Below are 20,222 nucleotides of genomic sequence, written 5' to 3' on the forward strand. Positions count from 1 at the left end.
ACACACATACACACACACCACACACACCACACACACATACACACACACCACACCACACACACATACACACACACCACACCACACACACATACACACACACACATCATACACACACACATACACACACACACCACACACCACACCACACACACATACACACACACACCACACATACACACACACCACACACACACCACACCACACACACATACACACACACCACACCACACACACATCACACACACACATCATACACACACACATACACACACCCCACACACCACACACCATACCACACACACATACACACACACCACACACACCACACCACACACACATACACACACACCACACACACACACCACACACACATACACACACACCACACACACACACATACACACACACCACACACACATACACACACACCACACACACATACACACACACCACACACACACCACACCACACACACATACACACACACACCACACACACACCACACCACACACACATACACACACACCACACACACACCACACCACACACACATACACACACACCACACACACATACACACACACACCACACACACACCACACCACACACACATACACACACACACATCATACACACACACATACACACACACACCACACACCACACCACACACACATACACACACACACACACCACACACACACCACACCACACACACACACACACACCACACCACACACACACACACACCACACACACACCACACCACACACACATACACACACACCACACACACATACACACACACACCACACACACACCACACCACACACACATACACCACACACACACACCACACACACACACACACATACACACACACACACACCACACACACACCACACCACACACACACACACACACCACACCACACACACACACACACCACACACACACATACACGGACACACACCACACACACCACACACCACACACACACCACACCACACACACACATACACACACACCACACACACCACACCACACATACACACACCACACACACACACCACACACACCACACCACACACACATACACACACCACACACACACACCACACACACACATACACACATACACACCACACACACACCACACCACACATACACACACCACACACCACACACCACACACACACCACACACACACCACACACACACCACACACACACATACACACCACACACACACCACACCACACACACATACACACACACACCACACACATACACACATACACCACACACACACCACACCACACATACACACACACACGCCACACACACACACCACACACACACACCACACACACACACCACACACACCACACCACACACCACACACACATACACACACACCTCCTCCCACTCAGCCAGTCCCCCCACTAGCAGCTCCAGCTCCCTCCCTGGGAAATGCCGTGCTTCTTCCTACCCTCTGGTCCCCCAAGCTGTGCCCAGAGCCTCTCTGAGCCCCAAGACCTTTCCTCCAAGTGTCTATCACAGGTCTGTGTGAGCCACTCCGTAGTTCTGTATCCTGTGTACAACAGGAACTCACTGAGTGAGTGTTGAATGACTACCTGAGCCAACAGCTTCATTCCTAACTTTGGAGTGTGGAGCCGAGGACCAGAATGGAACTTCTGTTTCCTGCTCTGATCTAGACAGAAATAAGGTCCAGGAGGGGCAGGGCCAGGCTCTGAGTGCACTTCCTGCTCTGTTCCATTCCCACGCTCTTCTTGCTGCTCCTGGGAGCTCAGAGCCAGGCTCCGCCTCTCCACTCTGTGTCTCAGTAGGAGGGTGGGCAGGCCATAGCCAGACCCTTGTTTGTTTTGGATTTTTGGTTTTTTGGTTTTTTTTTTTCAAGACAGAGTTCTCTGTTTCTCTGTGTAACTGCCCTAGCTGTCCTGGAACTAGCTCTTGTAGACCAGGCTGGCCTTGAACTCACAGAGATCCATTTGCTTCTGCCTCTCGACTGCTGGGATTAAAGACGTGCACTACTACCGCCCAGCCAGACCCTTGTTTTTACAAATGTTAAGATCTCAAGCAGGTTACCCATGCTGTTCTGTGCCTCAGTTTCCCCATCTACACTCACTTCACAGGGGAGGGGAAGGTCTGATGAGTTCATACATGCACAGAGCTGCCTAAAATAGTAGGAAGTCTCATGTCCCCATCAAAGCCCACAGGGGCTGGGGCATACCTCAGCGGGTAGAATGCTGGTCAGGCACATGCGAAGCCCCAGGTTCTGTCCACAGCACGGCAGAGACAGGGTGTGATGGTACAGGCCTGTCACCCAGCATTTGAGAGACAGACAGGAGAATTGGGAATTTGAGGTCTTTTCTGGAAACATAGGAGTTGGAAACCAACCTGGGCTAAATCAGACCCTGTCCCAAAGGGGGAAGCAAAGAAGAAGAGGAAGAGGGCAGAGGATGTGGGTGACAGCTGGCACAAGCAGAGTGCTTCCCATTTACCCGCAGGTTTGAGATTGAAATTGAACCCATCTTTGGCACCTTGGCCCTGTATGATGTACGGGAGAAAAAGAAGGTAGGCACCTTCCCCCTTGATCCCTTCTCCTGCCTCCCCAGGTGTCTCCCCTGTCCCTCCTCCTCCTCCTTGGTGGAAAGCTGTGGAGCAGTGTTTCCCAGCTAGCTGCCTCTCATGTTCCCAGATTTCAGAAAACTTCTACTTTGACCTAAACTCAGACTCCGTGAAGGGACTGCTCCGGGCCCATGGCACCCACCCGGCCATCTCCACCTTGGCACGCTCCGCCATCTTCTCTGTAACCTACCCGTCTCCTGACATCTTCCTGGTTGTCAAGGTGCCCATTGGGGCCCCACAAGGGGGTGGTTTATCATAATTGGAACCAGAGGTTCAGTGGGATAGACTGTGATTCCAGCACTTGGAGGCAGGGGGATTGTGAGTTTGAACCGGATTAGACTGTTTATAGAAACTTTGTCTTAAACATGCACAGAACAGTCTCATCTGCCTCTGTGATGGGGCAGGAAAGGTGTGCTAATGTGTTCTGGGGTTTCTTTCAGTAAAGGTTAGATCAGTTAGGTTACAGCAGTGAAGCAGTTTATCAGCTCTTCAAGATGAAGGTTGCAGTGGGGAAACTGAGGCACAGAACATGTAAGGACCTTGCCTAGGGTCCCACAACTCTTGAGGTGTTTAGGATTGGAGTTCCTGTCCTGTCATTCAGAGTCAGGCTTCAGTGTGGACTGACAAAAATGTAGCATGTGTGATGCCGTGTGCCCCGTGATGCCGTGTGCCCCGTGATGCCGTGTGCCCCGTGATGCCGTGTGCCCCGTGATGCCGTGTGCCCCGTGATGCCGTGTGCCCCGTGATGCCGTGTGCCCCGTGATGCCGTGTGCCCCGTGATGCCGTGTGCCCCGTGATGCCGTGTGCCCCGTGATGCCGTGTGCCCTGTGATGCCGTGTGCCCCGTGATGCCGTGTGCCCATGTGATGCCGTGTGCCCTGTGATGCCGTGTGCCCGTGTGATTCGTGTGCCCGTGTGATGGCGTGTGCCCATGTGATCCGTGTGCTCGTGTGATGGCATATGCCTATTAAGCCTAGCTACCAGGGAGATTGGGGCTTGCTTATGCTGTGACAAGCACCATGGCCAACAGCAACTTGGGGAGAAAATGATTTATTTCAGATTATACTTCTCTGGTCACTCCATCGTGAAGGGAAGTCAGGGCAGGAACTCAAGGCAGAAACCTGGAGTCAGAAACTGAAGCAGAGGCCATGGAGGAGTGCTGCTTGCTTCCTGGCTTGCTCTTCCTGACCTGCCAGCCTGCCTTCTTATACACCTCGGGGACACCTGCCCAGAGAGGCACCGCCCACAGTGATGCCTCCCACATCAGTATTAATCAAGAAAGTGCCTCAGACTGGCCTATGGGCCAATCTGAGGGGAGGTGTTTTTTCCTCCATTGAAATTCCATCCTCCCAGAAAACCCTGGCAGGTGCCAAGCTGACAAAAAGCCAACCAGAACACAGGAGGACTGCAAATCTGAATCCAGCCCATGAGACTCAATTTCAAAATAAAAGTGGAAAAGGGCGTGGTTCAGCAGTAGGGTGTTCTAGAATCCTTCAGTGAGGGCCTGGGGGCGTGGCTCAGTGGTAAAGGAGGCCCTGGTTTCTACTATCCCCAGTGTAAGAGAGATAAAGAGATGCTGGTGGCACACGCCTGCCTCTAATCCCAGCACTCAGGAGGCAGAGGCAGGTGGATCTTAGTGAGTTAGAGGCCAGCCTGGTCTACAGAGCAAGTTCCAGGACAACCAGGGCGCTGCGGTGTGAACTTGTCTCAAAACAAGAGAAATGAGGGCTGGGGGCTGGAGAGATGCTTTAGCAGTTGAGCACCCACTGTTTTTGCTGAAGACTTTTGTTCAATTTCCAGCGCCCATGCCGGGTGGATCCAGTGCCCTCTTCTGGCCACCATGGGCACTGCACTTACACTCAGACACATTCATAATTAAAAATAAATTCTGTTAAGAAAGAAAAAAAGCTGGGTGTAGAGGTGCGCACCTTTAATCCCAGTCCTGGGAGGGCAGAGACTGATGAATCTCTGTGAGTTCAAAGCGCTATGTAGAGAATTTTGGGACAGCCAGAGCTACATAGTGAAATCCTGGATGGGGGTGGAGGGGGGAGGATGTAGAGAAAATATCCACAGTTTAAGGTGGGATGGATGAAGGGATTGAGACACATCTGAATACGAGCTACTTGGCCAGCAGCGTGCTAGAAGTCAGTACTGAGGACCGTGGGAGCCATGGCGGCTGTCAGTATGGGCTAGAGAATAGTGATACAGGCTTGCTAGGATGCAGGAGTTCTGGGTTCATTCTCAGTCTCGAATGAAGTATCTGTGGGTCACCGAGGGTCCAGAAGACTGGAAGGGGGCTAAGGAGTCCCTTGCTGGGTCCTTCTGCCCTACAGCTGGAAAAGGTGCTTCAGCAGGGGGACATCAGCGAGTGCTGCGAGCCCTACATGGTGATGAAGGAGGCAGACACAGTGAAGGTAGGTGTGGGTGAGCTGGGCAGGGTGGGAGGGTAGGTTTTGAGGGTGCGGCATGGGGAGGGACGCTGAGCTGTGGGTACATCTCCCCTCAGAACAAAGAGAAGCTGGAGAGGCTGCGCCTGGCCGCCGAGCAGTTCTGCACCAGGCTCGGCCGCTACCGCATGCCCTTCGCCTGGACGGCTGTGCACCTAGCGAACATCTTGAGCAGTGTTGGGCCTCAGGACCGGGATTCTGACTCCGAGGGCGGTGAGGACGCGTGCCGTTTGCTGTCTCTCAGCGTCATTACACCCGTCTCCCTTCCTCTGCCACCATCACCCTTCTCATTCCTGCGCCCTCCCCCCCCGCCCCCCTCCCCCCCCATGCCCGTCTCTCCTAGAGCGCAGACCTACCTGGGCAGAACGCCGCCGTCGGGGGCCCCAGGATCGAGGCTGTAGTGGGGACGATGCCTGCAGCTTCTCCAGCTTCCGCCCGGCCACTTTAACTGTCACCAACTTCTTTAAACAGGTGACCTTGGTATAGGACAGGGGCCTGGGAGGAAGGAAACAGGGATTCTTACCGAGGCCCCATTCATCTTGGGGACTTTCAACCCCTTGCCTTGGGGAACCTGTAACTGGCAGGAGGCAGAGCGTCTCAGTGATGAGGACCTTTTCAAGTTTCTGGCAGACATGCGGCGACCATCGTCCCTGCTGAGGCGTTTGCGACCTGTGACTGGTGCGTGAGTGACACCCTATAAAGAACTGTTGCCTACATGGTCATTCACCAGACCATCCTGGGGTACTGGGGACTAACCCCGGGGCCCGGATAGACAGTGGAAGGAACTGGGCAGTTGAATTTTGCTCCTAATGGGTGCAACCCCCAGAGGACACCAGGACACCAGGAGACAGGCAGAGTCCCAGCAAAAGTGCCCCGCTTTGGAGACTAAGACAGGTAAAAACCAAGTTCTTTCTCCCCAGCTCAGCTCAAGATCGACATCTCCCCAGCACCTGAGAACTTACACTTCTGCCTGTCGCCTGAATTACTGCACGTCAAGCCCTATCCAGACCCCAGGGGGCGGCCCACCAAGGAGGTCCTGGAGTTTCCTGCCCGGGAGGTTTATGCCCCACATACCTGCTACAGGTACAGTGTCCAGGCTGGTGGAACCCCCATTTGTGTGTGTGTGTGTGTGTGTGTGTGTGTGCACGTGCCCATATTTATCTTTCTTTATTGTGAGGGGGTGCTCAGGTGTATTTGAGTGAATGTCTGTGTGTGTTTGGAGGCCAGAGAACAGTTTTGGGTGCTGTTCTTCAGGAGTTATCGACCTGGTTTTAGGAGCTTTTTTTAAAAATCATATTTATTCATTTTGTTTGTCGGGGAGCGGGAGGTGCAGCACACAGTGTGAGTGTGGGGGTCAGAGGATAACTTGCAGGATCAGTTGATGTCTACTGTGTGCTTTTCAGACTAGAACTCATGTTGCCAGGCTGCGGTGACACCTTTATCCTCTGAGCCATCTCAGTATCCCTACCTTTTTTCTCTAACATTTGTTGTTACTTGATGTGGGATGTCCTTCTGTATGTGTGTTGCTTTTCTTGGTTGATGAATAAAGTTGTTTTGGCCAATGGCTCGGGCTCCTTATTAACTAACTCTTGCATCTTAAATTAACCCATTTCTATTATTTTGTATTTTACTATGAGGCTCATAATTTGTTGCCTCTTGCTTCTTGGGCAGCTACATGGCATCTGCCTCCTTTGGCAGCTACATGTTATCTCTTTGACTCTGCCAACTCTCTGTATATATCTCTGTTCGGATTTCCTGCCTGACTTTACTTTACTCTGCTAAGCCATTGGCGAAAACAGCTTCTTTATTAACCAGTGGTAATAAAACATATTCACAGCATACAGAGGAGAACTGAATTCCACATCATCTCCCCTTTGCTGTCTAATTAAAGGAAGGTTTTCACTTTAACAAAAGAGGTATCAAGCAAGAATTACAGATATAGTAGTCTATTTGTACAAGGCAAAAATTAAAGAAAATATTCTATTATCTATCTTATCTTTGTGAGTTTAAAGTTTTGTATCTAATTTATCTTTTATCATAACTAAGGAAAACTATAACTGTCTGTCTTCAACTCCTCAAAGACCTCTTAAATATATATCAATAGACCTTAAATATGTATCAGTAGACAAAGATTTATACCAATGCAAAGTATTCATCTCTGTATCAGTTACTATTACTATTTGTTGAGATAGAGTCTCACTGTGTAGCCCTAGTTGACCTGGACTCATAGGGACTATCTACCTCTGCCTCCCAAGTCCTGGGGTTAAGAATGTGTACTACCGTGCATGCCTGGATTTTATTATTTTTAATTCTCTCTCTCTCTCTCTCTCTCTCTCTCTCTCTCTCTCTCTCTCTCTCTCTCTCTCTCTCTCTCTCCTTTCTCTGTGTATGCTTGTCTGTATCTCTATGGGAATGTGTACCTGTATGTGGGAACACTCACCTGTGTGTGGGTACAGGCACACCTGCATGTGGGGTGCTGAGGAGACCAGGGACTTTGGATCCCCTAGAGTTAGAGTTTCAGGTGATTGTGAGCCATCTGGCGAGTGATAAATGTGGACGGGTCCTCTGCAAGAGCAATATGTGCTCTTAACCAGAGCCTTCTCTCCAGCTCCCGACATGTTTATTCTCAGACAGGGTCTCTCACAGCTTGGAACTTTCCGGGTAGGATAGGCTGGCTAGGGATCCACCTGTCTCTGCCTCTCCATGAACTCCTAATCCTCCTGCCATTGCCTTCCCGTTGCTGAGACGACAAGTGTTCACCACTACACTGTGGTTGTATTTGGGACCCAGGGTGTTGTGCATTGTGCATACTGGGCAGGTGTCAGCTAAGCCCCCAACCCCCATTCTTGCAGACACAGGCACAGGCACTCAGCATAGACAGCCTCTGTTGTGTTTTATTGTGCGGTGTGTGAGCATAAAGGAACTCATGTACTGTCTCCAGCCCTCTTCCACGGGGCTCTGTCTTCTGCCTTCCATCCCGCCTGCTTGCTTCTGTCTCCGGTCTGTGTCAGGAAGCGGGGCACACTGGCCAAGCCCAGCCGGCGGGCAGCTTTGTCTGCCCTGCTCAGGAGCCTCGTGGATCACATTCAGTGTTCCTAGTGGTTTGACTGGTTCTCAAAGGCATCCAGACGGTCTCAGGCCGGAAGGGCTGCTGTGTGGAGTCTAGGGAGGGAGACAGCTCAGTCATGGCCGGGCCAGTGTGGGGGACCCCCTTCAGTGGACCTAGACACCACCCACCCTGGCACCCCAAGTGGAAGTCCTCCACAGACTCACCTCTCCTGGATCTGTCGCAGCCTCTGTTGCTGCTCTGCTATCTCCCGCCGCTGTCGCTGCACATGGCCCGTGAGCACCCATAAAAGGTGGCTCTGTTTATCTGCTCGAGCCTGTGGGGTAGCATAGGGACCTCAGCTGGGGCTGGGGGTCACCTCCCATCTCCTAATCACTGCCAGACCTCTCTGTTACGGTCCATATGATCCAGCAAATGTCTAAGCCCCTTTGGCCTCAGTTTCCCCATTTGTAAAGTGTATGGCGCTAGATACTATGGTAAGAAACATTTATTGAGCACCTACTGTGTTCATTGCCCGCATTTCGAGGCTCTAGCTTTGCTCTGAAGTGACTGTTACTCTTACTTTAAAACTTATTTTTTCTAGCTCATGCACAGCACAGATGTGGAAATCAGAGGACAGCTTTTGGGAGTGGCCTCTTTCCTTCCCCATGTGGACCCTAGCGTGGAGCCCCGGTCACTTTTGGGAGTGGTCTCTGTCCTTCCCCATGTGGACCCTAGCGTGGAGCCCCGGTCACTTTTGGGAGTGGCCTCTTTCCTTCCCCATGTGGACCCTAGCGTGGAGCCCCGGTCACTGGGCTGAGCAGCACCCTTGCCAGTCCCATCCTTCACTCCTCACTTTAGACAGGGCTTCACTCAGCACAAGCCTAAGTCGGGTGTCCATCTAGTCAGACCACTGGGACTCCTGACCATCCCGCCTGGGGGAGCCAAGTGGGGGGCTTGCAGGCGTGTGCCTCCACACCCAGTTATCCCTCTTTGGTTCTTTTTGACACAGGGTGTCATCATGTGACCCAGGCTGGCCTCTCTGTAGGCACGACTGGCTTTAAACTTCTGTTCCTCCAGCCCCTGCCTCCACCGTGCCTGGTCCCTGACCTTACTTGCAAATGGGAAAACGGAATCCCAGAAGGTCACTGAGGGTAGAACCCAGATACAACAACAAGGGGGGTCCTCTAGCTCAGGGTTCAGATGTGGCTACTGATTGGGAAGCAGGGCTGTACCCCTCTCAGACCCGGGAGCCCCTTACCTTTAAGGTCTCAAATTCTTGGTGGGCTTGGCCCAGCCAGGCGCCTTTCAGCTGGACTTGCAGTCTCCGTACAGTGTCCCGTAGAGCTCGCTGGGCCTGGTCCACTTCTCCCAGAGACAGGGCTGTGGCCTCTGCTTGAAGGTGCAGTACATCCTCTTCAGCCTGCTCAGCAGATGGCATCAGTGAGGTCACTAGTCCAGGTCTGTTCATGGAGCACTTGATCACTTTTCCTCTATTATGAGCTAACCAGGACAGTGGGACACCCTCAACTTAAGTTCACCCCAGCTCCAGTGCCCACCTGAATTTCCGACAAGCTGGTGCGAAGCTCCTGTGTTGCATCCCGGCCTTGACTGACCTCTGTGCCCAGGAGGCCCAGGGCTCTGTCAAAGAGGCCCAGGCTGCGTCCAGCTTCTGTCAGACGCGCTTCCGTGGCTCTGTACACGCTATTGAGGGACTGGCCTAGCTGTAAAGCCCCGTGAAAGAGCAGGGTCAGCTCTTCATATTGGGCTGGCTCTGGACCACCCAGAGGAGATACTGGGGCAGGTCGCACTACTGTCGTGAAGGCCCACAGAAGGCAGAGAGTGAGCACAGCCATGGCTGATGGTCTGGGGGTGTGGTTCCTCTGCCACTGTGGGCCGCCACCTTTTATTGCCACTGACTGCCATTGACCACCCCCACCTCCTTGGTCAATGGTTAGCCAGCCATGGTTGCACAAGGGCCTGGCAGGGTGCAGGCATTGCATCAGGCTGATGGCTAAGCAGGCCACGCTGATATCACGCTGGCTAGAACTCGGGGCCAGCTGTGGCAGGGGGTAGGGGTGGAGGAGGAACTCAGACCCTAGATCTCAGCACCAGGGGCTGTATGACTGCAGCATGCCTTGTCCCTCAGTTTCCCACCTGAACCCAGGCTTGGCTTCCATGAGCCATGGCTCTCTACACACTGATGCAGCGGCCAGTGTTTGGCCACCCTGAGGGGCCACTGGAGTCTCATGACTGTCGGCCATTTGCATGGACTCAGGCCTGTGCGTCACCTGGCTTCTTTGTCTCCTTGCAAGGGGTCACTGTGAGTGTGGCTGCCAGCTTGGGGGTGCAGGAGTGACATGACAGCTCCCCCCTGAGGTTATGAAGCCTGACCTCTGACCCTGTCTGTGCTCCGTGCTAACTTTAAGTTCCTAGAAGCCTGGGGGCAAGTACTGCACCTCATTTTCCACCTAGGGGTCGCACATACGGGAAATACACATTTGTTGAGCACCCACTGTGTGCCCAACAGTCATTGATTGCAAATGGAAAGTTAGTAAGTAAATCAGGCTCACCTCCTTCTAGCACTTGGGAGGCTGAGGCGGGAGGAATTGGGTTCAAGGCCAGCCTGGGCTGCAGAACTAGACCCTCTCTCATGTCAAGAAAGGAAGGGCTGAGGTGAAGCTTAGAGACAGAAGGCTTGCTGGGTATGCGCCGGGCCCCTCTTCCCATTCCCCAGCAGCACAGAACATGGCCATGGAGTTGCTCATACTGCGTGTTTGGAGTGGAGCTGGTACCCAAACGGTGCCACAGAGGCCTGTGTGGTGACTGTCACTGAGTTATTGGTGGTTGGTATTGGGTTACAAAGGCTGAGCTGGCAGGCCAAATGCCCCGTTATACAGATAGAGCAACCAAGGCCTACAGGTTGGGGGCTGTGCAGTTATTCTTAGGTACAGGAGGCAGGACCAGGCCCTCCAGCACCAGGTTCTGACTGTTCTGTCCACCTGAGAGACAGACTGTGTAACGGTAATGCCAGTGGGTCAGCAAGGCGCTGGTGGGGTGAGGAGGGCAGCCATGCCTCCTGGTCATCTGGACCACCTTTTTTTTTTTCATTAGATTTTTAAAAAAAAAATACTAATCCAAGTTCCCACTGCCTCCCCTTCTCCCGTTCCCTCCACATACCCACTCACCCCACCCCCATCCAGACCTCAGAGAGGGTAAGGCACATTGCTGAGTAGAAGGTCTAAGGCCCTCCCAACTCCCTCAGCTTTTCTAGCCAGGCAGCAGGAAACTGTGGGCAGCCCCCCCCCCAAACCCAACTCATCCAGCGGCCACTACAAACTGCTAGCCTCACCCCGCCCCCAAACCTGTCTATTCCTACTGGACCGCCTTCTGGAAAGCTTTATTTTATTGTTCTAGTCATATGTGTCTGGGGACAGAATATGAGCACAGGTCCCCCTGGAGCTGCCTGATGTGGGTGCTGGGGACTGAGTTTGGATTCTCTCACAGAGCAGTTTTAACTGCTGAGCCATTTCTCCAGCACCCAGGCTACCTTTTCAGCCCTCAGCCCTCAGGAACTGGAGCTGGGGCCCAGCTGGCAGAGTGCTTGCCTAGTTCACACGAAGCCCAGCATTCTGTCCCTGGTCCTTGATCGCCCCAGGAATGGTGGCACATGCCTGTCGCCCCAGCACTTTGGAGGTAGAAATAGGAAGTCAAGAGTTTAAAATCATCCTGAGCTAAGTAGGAGACCAACTCTGTCCTGGACCACACGAGACCCTGACTCAAATGCCTGCTGCTGTTGTTTGTGGAGTTTTTCTGAGACAAGGTCTCCTGTGTAGCTTTGGCTGGCCTAGAGCTTGCTGTATAGACCTTGAATTTGAATTTAAAAGACCCCCAAACCCCCTGGCTCTCAGTGCCCATATGTGCCTGGCTTATTCCTCCCTGATCTAGATGTGTGCGTCAAGAGGTTTCACCTGGTGGTGGTGGCGCACACCTCTAATCCCAGCACTTGTTAGGCAGAGGCAAGTGGATCTCTGTGAGTTCAAGGCCAGCCTGGTCTACAAAGCCAGTTCCAGGACGGCCAGGGCTGTTGCACAAAGAAACCCTGTCTCAAACAAAACAAAGCAACACCAACAAAAAGGTTTTGCTTGTCCATGACCCTTGTGATGCCTGGGTTACAGCCTCCTCTGTCCTGAGTGCTCCTACTTCATGATTCATGCCCCTCTTTCCCATGGCTGAGTCCCCAGCTCTCTTTTTCAGGAATCTGCTCTTCGTATACCCACACAGCCTCAATTTCAGCAGTCGCCAGGGCTCTGTGCGCAACCTGGCAGTGCGGATCCAGTACATGGCAGGCGAGGACCAGAGCCAGGCCTTGCCGGTCAGTGCAGTGACCCTGCCCTTGAGGGAAGGGAATGGGGCAGGCGTAGCTTGTCCCCAGTGAGTCCCTCATGTCCCACCTCCCACAGGTCATCTTCGGGAAATCCAGCTGTAGTGAGTTCACCCGAGAAGCCTTTACACCAGTGGTCTATCATAACAAGTATGTGGGGTTGGGTGTCCCTGGGGGACTCTACCTCTAGGGAGAGTATGAAGGGAACAGGAAGAGTGGAGGCTTAAGTTTTGGTATGCAAATGAGGTAAGTTGAGGCAGGAAGTCACCCTCTGAGATTCCCACTCCCTAGCTGGCCCCTGGCCCTGTCTTACCAGGTCTCCTGAATTTTACGAGGAATTCAAGCTGCGACTTCCCGCCTGCGTGACCGAGAACCATCACCTCTTTTTTACGTTCTACCATGTCAGCTGCCAGCCCCGGCCAGGAACAGCCCTGGAGACGCCTGTGGGCTTCACCGTGAGCCACTGTTACCTCACAGCTTCCTCCCCTGACCCTTGGTCCCCCAACCACACCTGACCCTCATCCATTCATCTTCTCCCCAGTGGATCCCTCTGCTACAACATGGCCGCTTGAGAACGGGTCCCTTCTGCCTGCCTGTGTCCGTGGACCAGCCTCCTCCCAGCTACTCAGTCCTGACGCCGGATGTAGGTGCCTGTGCCCCCAACAGTGATGCCTTCATTGCCCTCCAGCTCTCAGCCTCCTCCGTGGGCCCCTGCGGGTCCCCTGTGCCTCTTGCCATTCCAACAGAATGACTCTGTGGGATGCTGCGTCCCCTGTGCCTCTTCCTTACCCCTACTAGCCCTCTCCTCTCTCACTGTCCCCAAGCCTCTCTGTTCCATAAACAGCCTTCCAGGTCGTAGTGGCGCACGCCTTTAATCCCAGCACTCTGGAGGCAGAGGCAGGCGGGCCAGCCTGGTCTACAGAGCAAGTTCCAGGACAGGCTCCAAAGCTACACAGAGAAACTTCTTCTCGAACCCCCCCCCCCAAATACATACATACATACACACACTCACTCACACACACACACACACACACACACACACACACACACACACACACACACATTTGTTATTTTGGGAGTGTGCCCCATGTACCATGGGAAGTGTGTGAAAGTCAGAGAATAAAGAATAACTCTGGGGTCTGTTCTGTCTACTGTGCAGGTCCCAGGGGTTAGACGCAGGTTATTAGACTAGGTGGTCAGAGCCTCTACCTACTGGAATATTTTTTTTTTAAGACAAGGTCACACACAGCCCAAGCAGGCCTGGAATTCTGTATAGTTGAGGATAACCTTGCATCTGTCTCCCAAGTGTTGGGCTGGCCGGCATGTATCACCATGCCTGGCGTCGTTTCCATCACCTCCATCAGCCCCTCTCCCTTGTACCAGCTAACGAACAAGTCTGATGGCTTCAAGTTCCCCGTTACGTGCTATTCCCAGGCTGTTGTCTTTCCTGGTTAATGTTCACTCCGAACATAGCCCCCATTTTCTGTGGGTTTCCAGCCTGACATTGGGGCTCTCCTTAGGGTGCCCTGCCGCTCCCTCAGGCCATGATGTCGCAATGGCCAGGGCCATGGCCTGGCCTTGTGGCCTGATGCATGTGGGAGGGAGAGCCTTGCCCACCCCACCTCTCCCTCCCACAGGTGGCGCTGCCGGGCATGCGCTGGGTGGACGGTCACAAGGGTGTGTTCAGTGTGGAGCTAACAGCTGTGTCTTCCGTGCACCCCCAGGTACAGAGCGGGTTGAGAACCCCTCCCGCTTACCCTGGGATTGAGCAAGATTTACTTGCAACTGGCTGGTAAAGGTCTGGCCTCCAGCCACCGGACGTGACTTTAGTCCGCCTGACCCAGACTGCTGACTCAGATGAGAGGGCGGGGCACCCCCTCCCCCCCTTTCCCCCTCCGCTCCCTCTCCCCACCACCACCCTACTCCAGCCCACCCCACCCCTGCTCTCTGCTGACTCCATGTCCTTCCCTCTCCTTAGGACCCCCACTTGGATAAGTTCTTCACTTTGGTACATGTTCTAGAAGAAGGGACCTTTCCATTCCGGCTCAAGGAGACAGTGCTGAGTGAGGCCACTGTGGAGCAGGAGCTGCGAGCCAGCTTGGCATCCCTGCGCCTCGCCAGCCCAGAGCCCCTTGTGGCCTTTTCCCACCACGTTCTAGACAAGCTTGTCCACCTGGTTGTGCGGCCACCCATCATTGGGGGCCAGATAGGTGAGCCACTGTGGTGTCAGGCCTGTTTCTGGAAAGGCACCCCCCTTCTTCCCCAGCCCTGAGTTTCTTCCTATAGTTCATCTGTTTCTCTGGACCCCCAGGGCACAGGCCCCCAGTGCAGGGCCTTTAAGATCCTGATGGGCTCTTCCACCCTAGCGACCTCTCCCTCCTCTGAAGGCTTTGGGCAGTGGAGCTTGACCTTTGCTCTGTCCGACAGTGAACCTGGGCCGAGGGGCCTTTGAAGCTATGGCTCATGTAGCCAGCCTTGTGCACCGGAGCCTGGAGGCCGTTCAAGATTGCCGTGGTCACTGCCCACTGCTGGCTGCCTATGTCCACTATGCCTTTCGCCTCCCTGGCGGTGACCTCAGCCTGCCAGGCGGTGAGTGTTGAAGGAGAATGCTGGGCCACAGGAATTGCTGCTGAGAGCTGCACACTAAGCGGAAGAGAATAGCCATATGCAAAGGCCCAGGGCCTCACGGCCTCGCTTGGGTGACTTGCGAGGTAGACACCAGCTGGCCCACTTTGCTCTGGCCTCAGGGCAGGGCTCTACACACGTGACTGACAACTGGTTCCGCCCATCAGCAAGATGCTGAGAGCAGGGGCTTAAGAAAGGCTGCCTGGTTGAGTGTCGTTCTATTGTCTAGGCGCTCTGTGGCCCTGGCCTTTACCTCTCTGAGCCTGCTTTCCCACTTTTCTTTCTATCTGTCTGTCTGTCTGTCTGTCTATCTATCTACCTATCATCTATCTATCCATCATCTATCTACCTATCTATCATCTATCCATCCATTATCTATCTATCTATCTATCTATCTATCTATCTATCTATCTATCTATCTAATCTATCTTCTATCTATCCATCCATCTATCTTTCTATCTTATCTATTGTCTATCTATCATCTATCTTTCTATCTATCTATCATTTACCTATCTGTCTATTTTGGAAACAATTTCTCTTTGTAGTTTTGGCTGTCCTGGAACTCACTTTGTAAACCAGACTAGCTTTGAACTCACAGAGATCCGCCTGCCTCTCCCTCCTGAGTGCTGGAATTAGAGCCCTGTGCCACCACCGCCCAGTTTGTCTTCCTGTTTTTAAGTGGGGCAATAGTAGTGTTCACTCCACAAGGACACAGGTAGTCACAGATACAGCGATCTTGGAAAGCTCTTTCTGCAGAGAGCATTCGCTGAGATTGGCTTTGGGGGGATCTGTACTTCAGTGGCATGCCTGAGGCACAGAAAGAATAGTGGTGAGGGGGCAAAGAGAGAGAGACAGAGGAAGAAAGGGAAGGAATGAAGGGGGGACTGAGGCAAAGCTCCTGGTAGCCTAAGTGTTCAGCCTGCACAAGACCTTGAGTTTCATCCCCAGCACTGAAAGAGAAGTTAGCTTCTTCCCGTCCGTGCACCATGAAGAGTGGCTATGAACACATGGGCTCTAGGCTCTGTTCCCAGTGTGTTCTGTCTGGCCCGAGTTGCTATGAAGCAGAAACCATGTTCAACTCCATGTCACAGGGAGAACATGGAAAGTCAGAAGGAAGCCGTTTCAGACTGGGCTCCTCCTGACAGGTGTTGACCTGACCTTTTCCTCTCTCCTCAGGGGTCCCTCCAGCAACTGTACAGGCTGCCACACTGGCCCGCGGCTCTGGCCGCCCCACCAGCCTCTACCTGACACGTTCTAAGAGCATCAGCAGCAGCAACCCTGACCTGGCCGTGGTCCCAGGCTCTGTGGATGATGAGGTGTCTCGCATCCTCGCCACCAAGGTAGGGCAAGGAGGCATCTGAAACCTCCAGCCTTAAGGGCTTAGCTGCAGGCTCGGTGGGCGGGTGAAGACTCTCCATGCTGGTGGAGGAAGGAGAACCAGATGTCACTGTTGAGAAGGCTGTGTCCCAGCTCTGTGGCCAGGCTGAGGCTCTCACAGCTGCAGGGCTGTTCTGGGGGTTCTGCCTACTGCTCAGTTGACTGGAGAATGGGAAAGAGGGCTTGGCCTGACTCAACAAAGAGCACAATGTACGTGGTTCAGCAGGTGCATGTACACATGCAGCCTGTGCACACTAATACGAAGGTCTGTGTACACATGCAGCCTGTGTACACTAGTATGAAGGTGTGTGTACACATGCAGCCTGTGCACACTAGTATGAAGGTGTGTGTACACATGCAGCCTGTGCACACTAGTATGAAGGTGTGTGTACACATGCAGCCTGTGCACACTAGTATGAAGGTGTGTGTACACATGCAGCCTGTGCACACTAGTATGAAGGTGTGTGTACACATGCAGCCTGTGTACACTAGTATGAAGGTGTGTGTACACATGCAGCCTGTGCACACTAGTATGAAGGTGTGTGTACACATGCAGCCTGTGCACACTAGTATGAAGGTGTGTGTACACATGCAGCCTGTGTACACTAGTATGAAGGTGTGTGTACACATGCAGCCTGTGTACACTAGTATGAAGGTGTGTGTACACAGGAGAATGGGAAAGAGGGTTTAGCCTGACTCAACAAAGAGCATAATGTACGTGGTTCAGCAGGTCCATGTACACATGCAGCCTGTGCACACCAATACAAGGTGCGTGCATACATTCAGACTGTATGTACACATACTAGTGTACATGTGTACACTAGTATGAAGGTGTGTATATGTGTGTCCCTTGTACATATATGCACATACATGCATGCACTTAATCCATGTACATACATGTACAAGTGCGTGTAGACAGACCCCATGTGCACATACATACATGAGTACATATGTACATGTTCTCCATGCTCATCTACATGGGTTCAAATGCATGTGCACTCCAGGCAGTTACATACTACACGAACACATGCACACTGCACATTTCCCAGATATGTGCATGGCACACATGTACTCTGGGGCAGTGTCCACACTTGGTCTCCCATGCTTCCTTCCCTGTGCTCGGCCAGGGACATCATCCCTTCTCTGTATCTTCAGGGCGTCGATCGCTCACACTCCTGGGTGAATTCTGCTTACGCTCCGGGAGGCAGCAAGGCTGTGCTGCGGCGGGTGCTTCCATACTGTGGGGCTGACCCCAGACAGGTGCCCTCCCTATCTGCCCCCACATGTGTGTCACCTTTGCATGAACTAATCTCTGAGGACAGCAAGGACCCCACCGGACTTTGTCTGGAGCTGTGGCGGTCTTGTTCTATCTGGTCTGGATAATGAGCCTCCTGCTGCCACTTAGGCCACTGCATGGTTGGGGTGTGGCTGAGTGGCAGAGTTTTCATAGCAGGCATGAGGTTCTGGGTTCCATCCCCAGTACCACCAAGAAGTAAAATTAAGATTAAGAAGCAAGACTGAGTGGTGGTGGTGCATGCCTTTGATCCCAGCACTTGGGAGGCAGAGGCAGGTGGATCTCCATGAGTTTAAGGCCAGCCTGGTCTACATGGTGAGTTGGAGACCATCCAGGGCAGCACAGTGAGACCCTGTCTTAACAGATACAGAACAAACATTGAGAAAAACATAGATCCTAGCCCCAACAGAGGCAGAAGACTCTGTGGTGTGCAAATAGATCAAGGCCTGTGTGAATCTACCGGCTACAGCTCCAATACCCTGCATGGATGGCCCTGCTCTTTAACCCACCTCTGCTTTCGGGGACTCCTAACCTTCTCCTTGACATAGATAACCCTATGAGGGTGAAGTAGCGCTGGACCCCCATAGTTCCCCATCTGTTTTCATGCAGGGGTTTTCCCAGTTTAGCTTCTTCCTAGGGACCTGGTATGGGGAGGGGCTTTACCTGCAGTAGGCCTGGGCTCTTTTCCCCCTTGACTCAGGCCTTGCCCTGTGCCCAGCTCATTGGCTGCCTCTCTGAGTCTCTCAATATTTGAGATGAAGATAACACACCAAATTTTCAGGTGCCTGCCTATAATCCCAAGTCTTGGGAAGTAGAGGAAGGAATACAAAGTCGCCCTGGGCTACATGAAAGTTTCAAGGCAGCCTAGGCTACATCAGATCTCATCTCAGCAAAACAAACAAAAAAGACTCTTAGTAAAGTGCTCAGCAGCATGGTCCCAAGTATGGGCAGAGGGTGGGGCCCAGGGGGTCTCCTGAGCTGCAGCAGACATCCCAGAATAAATCCCACCAAACAGGTGAGCATGTTCAGAAGTGCTGCATAGATGCTTCAGCAGGCTGGAGCTGGGCTCAGCAAGTAGAGCACTGGCCTAGCGTGCACACAGGCCTGGGTTCCATCCCTAGGACCACATACACCACGCACGGTGATGCACGCCTGTAAACCTAGCCTTTGGAGATGGAGGCAGGAGGATCAGTAGTCTAAAGTCATCATTGGCTACATAACGAGTCTGAGGCCCTGTCCCAAAAGAAAAATGCTGCGTTGAAGTTCAGTGGCAAGGCACGCGGTCAGCCAACTCACCCCGTCATTAAAAAATATATGTTAGATTTATTTACTTAATGTGTATGGGTGTTTTTCCGTGAGTGTTATGTGTGTGTCTATGCTGCACCTACCTGGTGCCCTCAGAAGTCACAATGTGGGTGCTGGGATCAAACACGGGTCCTCTGCAAGAGCAACCAATGACTTAACTGCTGAGCCATCTCTAGTCCCATCTGTAGCATTATTAATCAGAGTGGTCCTCAGTTTCCTGAAAGGTCAGTTAGGCCTTGAGGAGCCACGAGGAGGTGACAGGTAGTAACAGGGTAGTGTTCCATGCAGGAAGTGATCTTCATAGTGTGCGGTCTGGCTCAGGCATGCAAAGTAAGCCGTGCATGATGGGCCATGTCAGCTGCAGGGTGCTTAAGTGCCAGTGGCAGAGCCAGCTCCAGCACTGACCAGAAAACCAGGCTGGGAGAGTGAAACTTGGACCATGATACCTGTTTGGCAGAGGGGCATACTGAGGCCCTGTGAGGCCCTGAGCAAGGCTGGAGCAGGAGGCCAGGCCTGTAGTCCTGGCAGGTACCGTCTTTGCTGTCTTACCTTCCTTCCTTTCCTTCTCTCTCCACACCTCCTCCCTGTTCACAAACTGTCCCTTCCCCTGTCTGCAGTGGTGCCATGACCAGCCTTTGTCTCTGCTGCACCCCCCCACACTAGGGGAGTCATGGCCTACATCACCCCACGCCATCACCTCATCTTCATTGTTCCTTCTGACTCCATCCTTCACAGGGCACCCCCTTTTCTTTTGTCTTTTGTTTTGTTTCCCTGAGCACAGGGCATGGAGCCCAGGGCCTTGACCATATGAAGACAAGCGCTCTACCACCGGGTCAAATCCTAACCCTTATTTTTGTTCTTTGTTTTGTGTTTTGTGGAGTGTTGTTTAGTTTGGTTGTTGCCCTCTGAGACAAATTCTTGCTATGTGGCCCATGATGGCCTGGAAGTCACTCTGTTCCTGCCCCCTGAGCAATGGGATGACAGGTGTACCCCACCATGTCCAGCCCCCTCTTTTCTCAACACGTCTGATTTCAGCTGCTCCTTCACCTGCCCGTACCCGCACTGTCCCATGTACTTCCACAGCACCCTGGCCA

The 20,222-nt window shown here is 52.9% G+C and overlaps 2 protein-coding genes across 7 annotated transcripts in view; one reads left to right on the forward strand and one right to left on the reverse strand.

The window, feature by feature from the left end:
- The window catches only part of Dock6 (dedicator of cytokinesis 6), a 62,246-nt gene that overhangs the window by 10,887 nt on the left and 31,137 nt on the right, over positions 1-20,222 (forward strand). For 4 of the 6 annotated variants that reach the window (XM_075966579.1, XM_075966581.1, XM_075966584.1 and 1 more), the window contains 16 exons: positions 2,531-2,597; positions 2,722-2,871; positions 4,984-5,064; positions 5,157-5,310; positions 5,441-5,568; positions 5,682-5,775; positions 6,018-6,180; positions 12,401-12,518; positions 12,607-12,677; positions 12,844-12,982; positions 13,069-13,170; positions 14,165-14,251; positions 14,506-14,737; positions 14,955-15,116; positions 16,329-16,492; positions 17,685-17,789. In XM_075966579.1, the coding sequence (XP_075822694.1) occupies positions 2,531-2,597; positions 2,722-2,871; positions 4,984-5,064; positions 5,157-5,310; positions 5,441-5,568; positions 5,682-5,775; positions 6,018-6,180; positions 12,401-12,518; positions 12,607-12,677; positions 12,844-12,982; positions 13,069-13,170; positions 14,165-14,251; positions 14,506-14,737; positions 14,955-15,116; positions 16,329-16,492; positions 17,685-17,789 (2,017 nt within the window). Of the gene's footprint in view, positions 1-2,530; positions 2,598-2,721; positions 2,872-4,983; positions 5,065-5,156; positions 5,311-5,440; positions 5,569-5,681; positions 5,776-6,017; positions 6,181-12,400; positions 12,519-12,606; positions 12,678-12,843; positions 12,983-13,068; positions 13,175-14,164; positions 14,252-14,505; positions 14,738-14,954; positions 15,117-16,328; positions 16,493-17,684; positions 17,790-20,222 lie in introns of those variants that run through there. The other 2 variants (XM_075966580.1, XM_075966583.1) reach the window with 2 other exon arrangements.
- On the reverse strand, positions 7,978-10,000 carry Angptl8 (angiopoietin like 8). The gene is made up of 4 exons (XM_075967964.1): positions 9,703-10,000; positions 9,405-9,566; positions 8,371-8,480; positions 7,978-8,259 (listed from the first exon to the last, which is right to left on the reverse strand). Exons 1-4 carry the CDS (start codon positions 9,997-9,999, stop codon positions 8,232-8,234), a joined length of 597 nt encoding a protein of 198 aa, XP_075824079.1. The 5' UTR covers position 10,000; the 3' UTR covers positions 7,978-8,231.

The sequence above is a fragment of the Microtus pennsylvanicus genome, chromosome 3, assembly GCF_037038515.1.
Source record: "Microtus pennsylvanicus isolate mMicPen1 chromosome 3, mMicPen1.hap1, whole genome shotgun sequence".
NCBI classification, from domain to species: domain Eukaryota; kingdom Metazoa; phylum Chordata; class Mammalia; order Rodentia; family Cricetidae; genus Microtus; species Microtus pennsylvanicus.

Coding starts and splice junctions, on each gene's coding strand:
- Angptl8 (XM_075967964.1), bottom strand. CDS start 9,999: ATGGCTGTGCTCACTCTCTGCCTTCTGTGGGCCTTCACGACAGTAGTG. Junction 9,567..9,702: donor CCAGCTTGTCGGAAATTCAG/GTGGGCACTGGA, acceptor TCTGCTGAGCAG/GCTGAAGAGGATGTACTGCA. Junction 8,260..8,370: donor CTGCGACAGATCCAGGAGAG/GTGAGTCTGTGG, acceptor CTCCCTCCCTAG/ACTCCACACAGCAGCCCTTC.